Below are 15,698 nucleotides of genomic sequence, written 5' to 3'. Positions count from 1 at the left end.
ATAATATTTTTCCTCTACGTTTGAAGGCCATTGCCACAGACAGTATTAAGTGCAAACACTGGGCTGTGATAGAAGAAAGGTCATCATGCTAGCCTGGAGCCATTTAGAACATCAACCCATCAGACAATAATGATAGATTTTATTGTCTAAACGTTGACAAGGTATGCCAACCACCCTGGGAAGCAAAGCCTCTTGTTCTGATGAACGGTCGACACCCAAAATGTCAGCTTTTCTTTGTTTTCTACTGTGGTTAGCATCCCTTGTAAATCTACAGCCTATAATACCTTTCATTTGATTAATCTGCTGATGCATATTGACACTCGCCTGAACAATATCTAGTATTCCACCATCATACAACAAAACAGAGATTGTCCAAAGCACTATTCAGCATCAATTGCTGACGGTTTACCTTCACACTGCTGGTGAAATTAGTTTGAATTAGAACAGCGCTCGGTAGAACGCATACCCTCCAGGCTGAACAGTTTACGTTTTCTATCCTACTGTTGGGCCGGATCTGCATCCAGACCTTCACCAAAATCTAATCCGCTTATTCTTGTCACCTACCCAACCCAACTCATCCACCAAGTCTTGCCCGAATCCAGACACAACTTTTTGAGTTATCGTCCTACGTACCGTTTTTGGCACTATCTCTCAATGGTGAAGAATCACTTAAAAAAATTCTAACATCCAGATTCAGATCTTCACAAAAATTGAATCAATTCATCCTTGTCATGCACCCAACCTGTCCACCAAGTTCCATTTGAATCCGACCATAACTTTTAAAGATATCCTGCTCACAGAGAGATGGAAAAGCAGACAGGGGTGAAAACATGACCTCCCTCCACCTTCGGTGGCAGAGGTAACTCAAAGAGGTTTAATATAAAAGCAGAATTTCTAACAAATATAACATGAACATAAAATTAAGTTAATAGGATGACAGAAGGCTACCAATGATGGCATCGAGAAGAGTTCTTGCTCCCTTTCCAAAAAGCCAACATCATCCCACTGGTCGTGCACATAGGTATCAAGATCCTGTTGGTGCACTCCAAGTCAAAACCACGCTGGAACTTCCAGAAAGTGGGTTGGACTACTTTCACCCAAAATTCTGAATCTAAGATTGAGGATATACCACCTGTCCCAGCTCGATATGCAGAATTTGTGCACCTCCTCTCTGCTGCGACCAATACCATTCCGTGTGGCTTCTGCAAGACCTACACACCTTGCTGGACAGTGAAGATTGAAAGGATTCTCAAGGAACACAGCAAAACTGCGAACCCAGACATTGTCCAGGCACGAATTGAGGCTCTCGACACGGAACGTCTGAAGCACTGGAAGGAGTTGGTGGAATGAATAGACTTCACCCACAGCAGCCGCAAGGCATGGGCATTCCTGAGGAAACTGGGTGCCACAGAAAACATTACTGCTCCCATCCCAAGAGTTTTCCCTGATTCTATCGTGTCTCATATCCTCCAGACCTCAAAGACACTGACTTCCAAATCATTAAGGCAGGAGGTAAAAAGGGATTACCTCCGAAATCTCCAAGAAAGCCCACTGAGCAGCCACATGGCGGCCCAATATACAAAGAAAGAAATTGACGCCGCACTGTCGACAACCAAAAATCGCAAAGCCACAGGGGCCGATGGAATTTTCCCTGAATTCCTTAAAAACCTCGGAGAAAATGGTCGTATCTGGTTGGTGGCCTTTTTTTAATGTCGTCCATGAAACAGGGCAAATTCCTGCAGCCTTGAAGAAGCCTAATGTTATTGCCATCATAAAAACTGGAAAGCCAGCAGACTTGCCCTGCAACTGCCACCTTATGGCCCTATTATCAGCAATGGGAAAGCTGAAGGAGAGGGCCCTACTATCTCGTTTAACCCCCACCTCGGAGGCCTTCCTACCTGATGAGCAAGGGGGCTTTAGGCCCGGCCGCAGCACCTGCGATTAAGTGCTCTCTCTCTCTCTCTCTCTCCACCGTCATTGAGGCTGGCTTCCAGAGAAAACAAAATAATCCAACCGCCTTAATGGACCTGTTGTCAGCCTATGACACAGTCTGGCACTGAGGGCTCCTTCTCAAAGTCTCAAAAGTCTTCCGCTGCCAGAAGACAATCAGATGACTGTCGGTATTCCTTCAGGACCGAAATATCCACGTTAGCCTCAAGGGCAAAATTATCCGTGTTCGAACATTAAACGATGGCCTCCCTCAACAATCTGTTCTGGACCTTGCCCTCTTTAACCTCTATGTTAGCGACATGCCAACCACGACCTCCTTCAAACTTGCCTATGCTGATGACATCATGACCACTCGTAGCGCAGGGACCTGCACTAAAATCTGTCAGGGACCAACTCACCTGAGATCTGGGCATACTGGAGGAGTACTTGCACAAATGGAAGCTCCATCCAAACCCCAACAAAACAGCCGTCTTCACCCACCATCTTGACAATCGCACAGCAAATGCAGAGGTAGATGTGAATTTCTGTGATATCAAAGTTGAAATTGTCCGTTATCCCAAATACCTTGGTGTTACGTTTGACCGGACCCTAACCTGCAAAGATGCAAGGAGAATGTCAGGGCTCGGAAAAGCCTCATCCGGAAACTGGCCGGAACATCGTGGGGAGCCGGCACTAACATCTTACACATGGCAACTCTCACCCTCATATACTCGACGGCAGATTATTGTGCGGCAGCAAGTGCCCATACAAAGGCCATCGATGTACATTTAAATACCGTGATGAGAACAGTGTCTGGAACCCTCAAGCCAACAAAAACTGAGTGGCTTCCTATCCTCTGCAACATTGCTCCGCCAGCCATTCGTAGGGATGTGCTGTCATCTCAATACTTCAGCCGCATTTTGGCTCCTGAAATTTCAGCCCAGCACCTTCTCACCGAACACCTGCGCCGTCACCTCAAATCCTGAAAACCACCATAGAACCGCGCCGAGCTCCTTACCGGAGCCCATCAAAGCAAAGCTGACTTATGGAGGGCCAGCTGGGAGGCTGCCACAGCTCCCAATAAACATATTGTACATGATCCAACCATTGCTCCACCCGATTTCACACTCCCATGTTGGCAACAGGCTCTGCACTGGCTCTGGGCAGCCCTCAGCAGGCTCCGCACTGGACAGGGCCATTGTGGTAGCATCCTCCACCGATGGAGGATGAGGCCGGATGCAATCTGTGACTGCAGAGAAGTTCAGACGATGGAGCACATCACGTCACACTGTGCCTTGCGGAAGTTATCGGGAGGACTTTTAGCTCTCCACCAACTCACCCCTGGGGCAACCACATGGCTGCAGAACCTGGACATTAAACTTTTGCACAATCCATATTTGCCATATGCAAGAATAATAATAATAATAATCACAATAATAATCATAATGAACATAATTTTCTCTCAAACCAAATCCTGTGCACATCATTTTTTTTTGGGGTGCCAAAGTCTGAAAGTTTCTTCACCTCTTGATTGAGATTGCCACAGGGCATGACCATAGATTACCACTCAAAAGGCATTCATTACCATGGCAGCTGTGTCCGATGGTCATGTGAATGCTCGCACTCAATTTAACACCAACACCGTTAACAAGGCAGCACCGTATTGCCGTAAATTTCATCAGTGGTCAAACAAAAAGTGGTCAAAACGAGACTTCTGCATGAGGGTTAACCCACAATTTAAGCCAAAGAGACACTGTGAACACATAAACCTCTTCCAGCAAAGATCTAAAGAAATAAAGCTGGATCAAAAAGAAAAGTACAGAAAAATATCAGACAGAATAGAGGCCAGCAAAGACGAATTGGTCTTGGAGCCCCTAAAGGAAGAATTCAGATGGTAGAATGGCTCAACTAAAACGACTTATTATTCCAGGGATAGATCATCCCAGGCCATTGCAATGGGAAAACACCCAAAAGGATGTATCCTGGTTTTTCTTTCAATTTAAGTAGTGATCCAAAACTCATGGAAGAGCTTACACCTAATTACATGACATTCAGGACAGGGATATTATGAGATGTTGTTTTTGTACGTCCATAAACAGGAAATTGGTAAACAAGAGACAGATCACAATGCGTACAGAATCTTAAACTGTGATCCCAGCATCATGACCAATGCATTCTGATGATGAAGACCTGCTTCTTAAGTCTTCCGGATTCAAATCTAACTTCAGCAATGTCATTAAATTGATCCCATTCCGAATGTTCGCCCAAGTTTCTGCTTGAGCTTGAGACCTATCCTGATTGGAAAAATTTCCTTTTGAGCTCTGCACAGTGATTCGCTCTGGTATACTTTGTGTCGCCTCCTTTTTAATCGCTCTCACAAACAGAACAATACTTCATATCTATTTCTCCTCCGTCGATTTGGCTCAAGGGTGGAAAGTGGTCCTGCTTTTATCTCTCCGTTCCAAGCAGATTTGCTGCACACACGTCGCACGTGAGCTTGTGTCAATGAAATTTCTTGCTTAATCTAGAATCAATTACCTCTGAGTGCTGCAAAATAATGTGGGATCTTTTTATTAAAGGGGGCTTTCGATGTGATATCCAAGATTCCATTTGTGCCTTTGTTGAAGAGGCGGCACCCCTTCTCACACGGCCGCGTGCACCCAAACACCAGGCTCAGACCACACAGACTCACAGTGACGCAGCTGCACAATCACGCGGCTTCGAGATGTTTTTGGTGGCTGGCTGTTTTTATTTTCCTTTCCTCTCCATTGCTCCAACTCGGGCACCCTGGCGATCTTGCTCAATGATGTTTTTGATTGTCAGATCTCAGCTTGCAGCTGTGGACAATCCGCTGTTTGGTTACATACATTCAGTGCACATGAGACGCGCGCCTTTAACAAGAAACTCGTGTCCAGCATGAAGCATTTTTCAAGCATCGTGTATGAAATATTCAGCTTGTCGGCTTATCTGACCACACTTTTTGGTTTTTCTAAAACCGTTAATTCTATGATTTCCTTTGGTGGGCCAGTAATTTCCCATTTTTCCACCCATCAGATGATATTGAAATTTTATCCCAAGACAGGAATTTCTTTGGTATGCCAGTAACATGGCACTGGGACTGAAGCAGGCAACTCGTAAATGATCTCGAACAAACAAACATCTTCGCTTCACGCCCGGGTACCCCGCTGAGCCCACAATCTGCCGCCTGTCTTCTCCACATCCCCCCCATGGCCCTTCACGTGTTATGCCTCTTGACTCTCTTCTGACCTTAGCTCCCGATTCCTCTTCTCCGATTTCATTGACCCTAACCTCTGTCACTGATCACCATTGGCATGGTTTCTCAAAACCTGTGTCTTTTATTGAACAAGACCCAAAATGTAATCCTTTTTATCTATAATCTTTCATCACTGTGTTCCTTTGTCTTGCATCCTGGACATACAATTTGCATTCTCTTTTTAAATATACATCCTGTACTCACATGTATCCAGTTAGTTATTGTTGAATCTCCTCATCAATGTCTTGGATGATATTTCCATATTGTCAACTGACGGTGCCCTAAAAATTCCACAGCACGTTCATTTTCATGCTCTTCATCTCCAAATCCCCAGAGCCTGTAGACCGCCCAGCCGTGCTCGTGATCGTCAACTATGGCTCGGTGGTCCTTCAGTATCTGAATACAAGCTTCGTTCCGGGCTTGTCACGCATTCCGGTGTCAAACCAGGTTACTGGCCTGGACTTCCTGTACTCCCGTGAGCGAGTCTGCTGGCTGGATTCGGCCGGAGAGGAACGGAAGGGTGACCGCCTGCACTGCGTGATGCTTCCAGGCCTGCGGGACGTGGTGTCGCTGCCTCCTGTTAACCTGTCTCTCAGCCTGCACAGTGAGTGATGCCATGTGGGGCAAATATACTAAACTTTGCTTGAAACAAAATGGCATTCTTTTATACACTAAAGTTGAAGTTTGCAGGGATAGATTTGGTCTTGGAGCAAATGTTTTGGGTTTCAGTGGGGATTTATGATGGGCATTGTTGGGGGTGACGATTGTTGTTTGACAAGCAAGTGGGCAATACTCACTGGCAAGGTCAAAATAGGTCAAAATGAAGACATGAAATGACTTGGAGTGGAAAATGGTTCTTTTTCTACAAAGGTTGAATTTCCTTTGAATGGGTTCGAAGGGGAAACCTTTTGGTTGTGACTTTGTGGTTTGCAACTGAATCATTGTCCATTTCTGGGGTCTCATCAGAGATGTAACATTAAGATAACAAATTGGAGCGTCCTTGATAGTCCTTTGCATTGAGTCAATAACATGCTAGTTGGTACTTAATTGATGGCCCTTGTCAAGTTATGGAACAAGGCTCGGAAAGGACAACAGTGGCCTGGGAGCGAAAAACCACAAACGAGCCCCAATGCTGGCCTTCAGGAAAGTGAATAAATGGATTACTAATTTTTTTGTGCAAATTTTCATGAGGATTAGTATTCAGCAGATTGATCTGACGACAGCCATCATTATTTGTGGAGATTCCATATCGCTGCAGCATATCAGTTTGGCGAGTCGAGCCACATGTAAAACATAATCTTTGCCTTTCAAAGATTGTCCGGAGGCCCTTGGGTGCTCCGTGTGGTCTGGGGGTTACGTAAGGTACAATTAGCCCTCATTAGCACAATTGCACACCCCGTCCTGCGCAGGTCCATGGTTTCTCTCAAAGGCTTCCCTGATTTTGCTTTTGGCTCAACTGATGAGGAAAACATTTCATCATAGCTGGGTCATGCACTGCTAATTGGACCCAATTATTGAGCAAGTCCTGACTGTAGACACATGAAAACACACGTACATGGGCAAATCACGGCATCCTCGGTGATCTTTCCCAACGTGGACTCGATCAATCACTGTACATACATTGACGCGTGCAAGAATGTACAATCCCTCTCTCGTGAACTGTAATTTACAAAAATGACTCGTACTTGAGCTGTGATTATATTGGTGGAGGGTTGAAGTAGCATCTTATTAACTCAAAACCCCCTCAGGATCTTCATCATTCTCCCGAACAACACTTTCCCCTCCCCAAAATAAATAGATGAACCTTTCATTTCAGGCATTGTGCAGATGGTGGTGGGCAGCAGTGGGACAAGGAGCTCACCGGCATCTTTTGTGTTTGTTTTGAACCTCATTATCTTGTCCTGTAATATTGTTCATAACCGTTTGTGATGTTCTTCATTCCATCGTCCATGTCTTTACTGTCAAGGGTTTATATCACCTCTTGTTTGTGGTGAAGATAGCAACAGATATCGTGACTACTTAATGAATATTATGTTCCATGTAGTATAAGAATGTGAAACTATCAATGTAATAAAGATATTAGGAGCTTACAATGAATGCATCCTTAAACATGTCCTCAATTTTGGATTTGCTAAAGTTTCAAAACAGAAGCTGTACTCTCACTTGGAAGATAGCCCGGGGCTGGCAGGACAGCCGAGAGGTATGCGCACTCGCCTCTGAGCTGTCTCTCCTGGGATCGAACCTCGGCCAGCTGTAAAACGATCACCATGGTGTTTCACAGGCAGGGTGAGGCATCAATGTGTGTGCCATCCCTCGAATGGACGGGAAACCGGACAACCCGTCTGCCAACATTAGTTGGCAGACATTATAGATTCCATTGGTCTCCTTCTTCATGAAGATTAGGCGAGCTATCACCGGCACCCTCGCCAAATTCCAAATCCCTGATGTAACCGACAGGCAGGGGGCACTGCATCAGTGGCACTGCCATGTCCCCACACCAACTTGTGCTAACCTGCAACCATGTGTGACGCAAACATGTGTGTTGAAAGTAACGTGCGCACATTCCTCCAAAAAAACAAATCCACAGATGTACTCACAACTGAATTTTCTTGCCTGGATTTGATTCCTGAGGGAGTCGTCTGACTGCGCACTGTTGTACTTTGAAGGGGATGTTAAACTGCCTTTCCCAAATGCTGGCACTTATTCCTGCATATAAAGTTTATGTAGCTGCCTTTTTCAACAATTGGCTATTGTGTGTCCATACCCATAATCAAGTTCCAAATTATTCTTGCATGCTCCTCCGCCAGGAAGGCAATGGCAAACCACCCAGCATTTGCTTTGCTTCACGAGCATCTGATTTTTCATCATAGGTATTCGATGTTAGATTAGATGCGTCCTTGCACACCCGGTTTGAAAGCATTCCTTTCGCTTAATGTGATACAAAGTTTTCCCATTTTGCTGCTAACAACAGGCTTATTGTGGCTGATATGTAGATCATCTCTTAATCCAGTTATCTATTATCTGTGCACTGCACCGATATCACGGCAACAAAAATACACAATCACCTCTGTGTGTCCGTGTGTCCATTCTGAGGCAAGCCAGAAAATATAATCTTCCAAAAGTCGAACTGTCCGAACAGTCTCCTTCCTCCAAGTCATAGTGGTGCCTTGTAAAGTCTGTTTCTGGCGGACACTCCCTCTCCATTCCGTCACTCACCTCAAGGGGTAGTACTGTAGACACTACCTGAGATAAGGCAGAATGTCTAAACTTTGTCTTTGCCTCAAGCGTCGTGCACCCAAACCATCTCGTTTTGTCCCTGTCTTACCCCAACATACCCACTTTCCACTGGACTGTGTCCTTCTCACCTGAGAAGGTTGGCCTTGAGATTGCTTCGGAGATTGGTGCAGATGGTATCAGTGCCCATCTTCTCAAATCAAGCTCTGCTGTTCTTCATCCCCCTCCATCTGCCCGATTCAGCTTGGCCTTCTCCTGTCTGCATGTTCACATGGAAGTTTGCATGGAACTTCGCCCGTTCACAAGAAGGGTGCAAAAGCAGACCCAACCAACTCTCGGCTAGTGAGCCTGCTTCCAGTTCCAAGCAAACCATGGAATTCATCATTATTTCTGATGTCAATTCTTTGACAAAAGGAGCTTTGCAATGTCCTGTTTTCAAACAATATAACAGCTGACCATCAGTTTGGATTCCATCGCAGTAACTCAACTCTGGATATGCTTCTGCTCCTATTTCAGCAATGGATGGAGGCCCTTTTTCTCCAGCAAGAGGTTTTAGGGCCATCTCCCTGGAAACATCTTGGGCATTCGACACAGTCTGGCATCTGGCCCTGCTTGCCAAGCTCTCCCTCTGTGGCACGGAAGGCTGTCTTCATTCCTGGATTTCTGACTTTCTCCACTCACGTAGTCAATGTGTGCCCATCATTGGAGCTCTCACATCGATATTAATGACCTCTCCAGTGTTCTATAAAACCCGCTCTTCCTTTTTACAGATGACACTACATTGTGTTGAACTGTACCCATCCCTCTGCGAGATAAACAACAGCCGCTGTTTCACTCTGTTAATGGAGAAATGATTAGATTCTGATCTAATAAATGGAACATTTCCTTCAATTCCAGAAAAAATACTCAGTTTCACTCGATAGTTCCGAAATGATCATCTAAGAATCCCAGCTATTTTCTTGGCCATCTACTCGAAAAGGTCCGGTCTCTTGAACTTCTAGGCCTCATTTTCAGCTCGACCTTTCCTGGACCTACCATGCAGCAAAACTGGTCTCCAAAGCCAGCCACCAATTGGGCATCCTCCGCTGATCCAAATCTTTCGCTTGAGAAAATAGAGCTACTCAAAGCCTTCAATGCCTTTGTCTGTCACTCAATGTGGTACTGATAATTGCTATGAGCTGACACTCCAGCATCACATCTGTCTGTCCTGGATTCTGTGAAATCTAAACCTCTCAAAATGATTGGAATCTCCCTCAATGAGACGAAAGCACGATGTGTGTTGCTTTGACAATGCGAACAGCTGGGTGATCTTTCTGTTTTATACTGTCTATTCTCCAACATTATCCCCTCTGTTCTCTCTCTCTCTCTCTCTCTCTCTCTCTCTCTCTCTCTCTCTCTCTCTCTCTCTCTCTCTCTCTCTCTCTCTCTCTCTCTCTCTCTGTCTCCAGTAATTCCAGGATGCAGGTGTCTTCCAGTAACCCCCTCCTGGTTAAGAAAATCCAAAATACATGCTCACCTGCACACCTCGTCTTTTATTCCTCACCTCTGCCGTCCATGTAATCATCATTCCAGAGGCTTTTCTGTCTTATTCTTCATCCAGGACTTCAACCAAGCAGGGGCACCACCATCTCTTGTCATCCTCCGTTTGACTCATTATCTTCATTACCCCCATTAAATTAATGTTCCCAACTCAACCATTTCACTTACTCGTTTCAGCTTCCTCCCCTCCTCCCTCTCCTCTTTTTCTGTTCATTGATTCCCTTGATGGTTGTCCCACTGTCTGTTACCACCTGCCCTTCAATGAGCCTCACTCCTTTAAAGAAAAACAATTTATCCTTCAGACGTAATGTTAATACAAAAAAAACTTGGACGCAGGATGAAGTCATTAGGCCCCTCGTGATGTTGCTGTATTTACACCGATTAACCTCTTCCTGTAATACAGAGAAGGCCCGAGAAGCTATATGACCTTAAAAGGTTTGCAAAGCATGGTTACTGTCCCTTTGACCATTTTCAATTGGCGTCCATGTGTGACCTCCGTGCATGTGTCCCACTGAGAAATGATTTTCACAGACTGGGATAATTATGAATGTGCTCATTGCAGGACACCATTTAATTATGATTATTCACCATAACCACTTCTTCGCTTGCAATTTACCACAACAAACCACCAAAATAAATTTCTCACTTTTTCACTTGAATCACATTGAGCCAGGATGCTGTTTGACCACAATTTCCTTTTCTTTTCCTTTTTCAGCTGTGGAACAACTCGCCATTGACTGGCTTACAGGAAACTTCTATTTCGTGGACAGTGTTGATGACCGGATCTTCGTTTGTGGAGAGACAGGAAACACATGTGTTACGTTGCTTGATCATGAGCTCTTCAACCCCAAAGCCATCGCCCTGGATCCAACCATGGGGTATACTAAGCGACGGCCTCCTTAGCACTAACTTATATTTAACACACATGCTACCTGCTCCAGCTTCTGTTAAAACTTGATTCCAACCCTGTACATGCGCATGCCACTTCTCTTAACATATCCACCAAAAAAGGAACACAATGTGTATTCGTGTGTTTGTTTGTGTGATCTCTGTCCCCCTTCAAAAGGACGATTTAAGAAGGCTTTTTAAAGGCCAATATTTTAACAACACTGTGTTTTCACTGTGGTCTATTTTTTTTGACATCTTCCATTAAAGAGTAATTACGTCTCTTCTTTTGGAAATGTAGACGATGACTTGCAACCGGGCTTCAATGGGGGTGTACAGAAACGTTTAAAAAAAAAAAAAAAAACAATAAATACAATGTGCAGGGAGGTGAAATTCACTGTGCGTGATGTGTCACGTGCACAGAGTAAAAGGAGTGTTCATTTCCATACGTGCGATGTCTCATAAATAAAGAAGCTAAAAGCACACCTGACGCTAGGCCGAGGCTTCAGGCTTTGGCATGCTCACGAGGCTGTAACCTCAAAATGAAAGGTCTGAGAAGATAAAGAAAATAGGGAAACGTTTGTAAATGTAGTGTTTTAAAATAACGCTTTTTCTTGCCACAAAACATATACATCTTCCAGTCTCTGAATATTTCGAATAAAATAATTCCAACCCATCCTTTTTGACAGGCTTCGATACTGGTTTCGAGATAAAGTGCCAATATGTTTTTATTTTTTTGTCTGTCATTGCTATTTCCTCTTGTATATCTTCAACCACTCGGCCTTATTAACCTCCGCCATCTTCGAAGATGGATGGAGGTTACTGTTTTCACCCCTTTCTGTTTGTTTGTTTGTTTGTTTGTGAACAGTATTACGGAAAAACTCCTCGACGGATTTCGACGAAACTTGGTGGGGGGGGTTAGGTATGGTCCAAGGATCATGCGATTAAATTTTGGACTTGGTCCCCCCCCCCCAAAAAAAAAATTAAGAGAAAATTTTTTTTTTTGCATTTTTACATGTTTTAAGTGATTTCCAACCCCCCCAAAAAAATTGTTCCCCCCCCCCCCGCCAAAAAAAAGAAATTTTTTTTTGCATTTCTACATGTTTTAAGTGATTTCCACCCCCCCAAAAAGAAAGTTAGAGAAAAAAAATTTTTGCAACTTTTTTTTCAACAAAATTTCGATTTTTTTTTTCATTTTTACATATTTTAAGTGATTTCCAACCCCCCCCCCCCCAAAAAAAATGGAGAAAAGAACTATAACTCTGTCAGCACTGTTGACATCATATTTAATGAATAAGATATAAGGTTCACTTGAGTGACCCAGAAGTATTGGCGGCGAAGGTTTTGCACTCTCCCGAGTGCTCCCCCTCGAGTTGGGTGTCTGTGGTTGTTGTTGGTGCTTTTGTTTGTGTTGTAGGCATCTGTGCTTGTTTGTGGAACTTGGTTATACACCTCCACGCTTCTTTATAGGCCTCGATGGCCCTTTTGTCCATCTCTAATTCTTTCGAGGTCTCTCGACGGGTTGCTTGAAGTAGGCCTCCATTGTAGTTTGTCGATCCCTGTGGTTTATTTCCTCATTTAATTTTAGAAAGACCGATGTGAGATGTGTTTTATTAATTTTATTTACAGGCTCTAAGGCTCATGGAGGAGCTTGACACAAATCATGTGCTACACGCAGACAGATGCATCAGACAACACCAGACTTGACTTTCACACAAACAGCTGCTGAGATTGGGGGAAGTGACGTCACTTTGCAGAGCATTCTGGGTACCACACCATCATCTTTCTGACATCACTTTTCTTTTCAGACTCAGCGAGGGAATCGAGGAGGGATTTCCTCCTCCCCATAATTGGCAACTTATGGGTTTTTTTAATTTAAATGTGCTCTATCCTTTAAATGCTGAGTGGTAAGTAAGGAAGCGATATGTACCATTATTAACCTCCGCCATCGAAGGTGGATGGAGGTTACTGTTTTCACCCCTGTCTGTTTCTTTGTTTGTTTGTTTGTGAACAGTATTACGGAAAAACTCCTCGACGGATTTCGACGAAACTTTGTGGAGGGATTAGGTGTGGTCCAAGGATCATGCCATTAGATTTTGGACTCGGTCTAAAGTCCAATATGGCCGCTTTGGCAGCTATTTTGAAAAAATATTTGAATTTTTCTTTTTGCATTTCTACATGTTTTAAGTGATTTCCACCCCCCCCCAAAAAAAAAATTTGTTATAGAAAAAAAAACAAAATTTTGCAATTTTTTTTTCAAAAAAAATTTCGATTTTATTTTTGAAAAATGTGTTGGGCCCGATATGTTCTCGTGGATCAGGCATTGCGTGGTGGAGGTATGCGCTCTACCGAATGCCCTTTTAGTTTCTTAAGTCTTTGGTATGACTCAGCCGGGGTTAGAACTGCAGACCTCCCAGACTCATAGTGGACACTCAAACCATAATCAGCCTTTTTGGCTTATTATCCCGTGCGCTTAGCAAAAAGCAGGGTTAAGCAACTGCTTGTCTGTCTGACAGACATCAGTCGATGATCGGGAATGACTAAATTCTCATTCAATCCTATATTTTGAACACTGCAGAACATTAATTGGAACATGAATCAGAACACAAACCTGCATTTTAGCAGTTCTCTGGCTCTGAATTTGGCGAATTGTATGGACTCTCGTCCGGAGTGCGCATGCGCACTCTCGATATTGCAATTTCTTTCGTCAATCTGTCAGTCTGGCTGTCAAACAAAATTGAAAGTCATTCCAAACAGGAAATTTAGTTTTTAGGGATGTCATAAAGGACATAAACAATAGGCACGAATAAATAAATTACCATGTTAAATAAGGTGGTGTAAAAGACGGTGCGTCAGTGGTGGTAAACATCCAATTCAATGTTTTTTATTTAATTTTTCTACTGCCTTTAAAACTTTTATTTTATTTCAATTGAATTATACATTTGAACACGAGAACACAAATGGCCTTGTTTGCACTTCCAAGAGTTTCGCGGTATTTGGAAAACTTTTTACACCGTCCGTCTCGACCAATCAAATTTGCCACACAACTCTGAGGGTGGTGTAACAGCGAGATTTGGACAAAAATTGCGGCGCGAGCAATGCAATCGCAGAGCTAACTTCCTCCAAAAGATGTGTTTGTTTAGTGCATCTTTTCCTCAAAAATCGTTTCAAAATTGTCAGTTTCTCTGAGAAGAGTTGCCAGAAGGTCCAGCTTTGGTCTGTTGTGTTTGACCCATCGGCTTCATATGGTTGCCATCACACCTGCTATTCAAAGTTCACGAACAAGGCTGATGTAGATCGTGCTTTGAAATGCAAAGCAAGAGTTGAGAAGACTCTTCCCCTGTCCTTTTTCTCAAGACGGCACGAGGTGAGGTGTTCTATGACCTCTCGAGTTACCCAAGTATCGAGGTTGTGATGGGTCACTTTGGGAGGGAGGAATGTGGTGGTATACTTGTAGTTTTAGTGATGATGTTCAAATTTCAGTTTTCATGGAATGAAGTTTTGAAGTGCTTTCTGGAGGCTCTTAAAATTTCCTCTCACAAATATGATGCTAATTACACGCAGAGTGATGATGAAGCGAGAGGCTGAATTGGATGCTCTCATTATCTTGGACCGTCCCTTTGTTAACTCGTCATTTTGAAATGCCTAAACTGATGCCTCATTTACCATAAAGATATAATACTTTGTGTTTTGTTCAGAGCTGTTGAAGGGGAAAAGAAAAGGTGTAATTTGAAGAAGTAGAAGTGGATATGTTATTTTGTAATGGACACCCATTGTGTGCATTAAGAACCCATGGCGTACATGAAGTTTAACCATGGTATGAGAAGGAAACAGCATCATGTTCACCTGAATAGGACATCAGCCAAATAACAGATAATTATAATGCTGCTGTATTTTTGGAAACTTAGTTTCGAGAGTCACCTGACTGGACAAAGTATTTATTGAAACAAGTCCCAAAAGCAGCAGCAGCAGCAACACCAACAACAACAACAACAACAACAACAACTTTAGTACCACTATTTTCCTTTTTTTTGAGGGGGTGGTCCAATGATGTCATTCCTCCATACGGATCTATCCATTGTGTCAGTATGGTGACATTCCATATCCTTTTGACAGTTTCAGTCCATATATTTGAAGGATGCCCTCTCGGCTTTCTTCCTTCTACCACGAGATTTCTTGTTTTCTTTCCAGCCTCATATTCTGACCTCCATTGGCAACGACCACACTGAGCAAGTCTTCCCTCCATGGTTCTTCTTCACGAGTATTGATTTTAATCTCTTCCGTGATTTCTTAGCTGTGAATTATTTATTTCAGAGACAATCCATTCATTCATCCTATCATTCTCATCTCTGTTCTTTCCATTGTTTTTACATCCTCGATTTGCATATGTCCAAGTTTTGCTTCCTTCGGTAAATTACCAGTCTGACATAGGCTTTATAAACAACTACTTTTACAGATAATTGAATGTTTCTGTTCTTCATGATACCACCTAGATGTCGTAAAAATAGATCATTAAAATATGGTAAAGCAGCACATCATTAAAAAAAGAGAAAAACTCAATAGTACGGAGAAATTTAATTGCAAACTTTAAATGACACCGGAGCATACCACTCTTTGTTAACGCAGAATGCATAATACACTACCTCGGGATGCAATACAAGGGATCCTTCCCCCATTGTTGGCACTTCCACACAACCACCTTCATTTAAACAAGTCCCAGGAGCAGCAGCAACAACAAACAACACCAAAAAAATGCTATCAATCACAATTAACTAGAGTGGCTTGATATTGCAGTGTTTGCACATGAACATACCATCTTCTTTTTTCACACACCCGG

At 43.3% G+C, this 15,698-nt stretch overlaps 1 protein-coding gene across 8 annotated transcripts in view; it reads left to right on the top strand.

Moving 5' to 3' along the window:
* Window positions 1–15,698, top strand: part of LRP1 (LDL receptor related protein 1) — a 583,330-nt gene that overhangs the window by 305,907 nt on the left and 261,725 nt on the right. For all 8 annotated transcript variants that reach the window (XM_085879746.1, XM_085879744.1, XM_085879750.1 and 5 more), the window contains 2 exons: window positions 5,538–5,807; window positions 10,692–10,854. In XM_085879746.1, the coding sequence (XP_085735872.1) occupies window positions 5,538–5,807; window positions 10,692–10,854 (433 nt within the window). The remainder of the gene's footprint in view (window positions 1–5,537; window positions 5,808–10,691; window positions 10,855–15,698) is intronic.

This window comes from Eptatretus burgeri, chromosome 4 (assembly GCF_056783735.1).
Source record: "Eptatretus burgeri isolate ZD-2024b chromosome 4, Ebu_testis_v1, whole genome shotgun sequence".
Taxonomy (NCBI): domain Eukaryota; kingdom Metazoa; phylum Chordata; class Myxini; order Myxiniformes; family Myxinidae; genus Eptatretus; species Eptatretus burgeri.
Note: the sequence above shows the minus strand (reverse complement) of the source record. Positions and strands in the feature narration are given on the sequence as shown.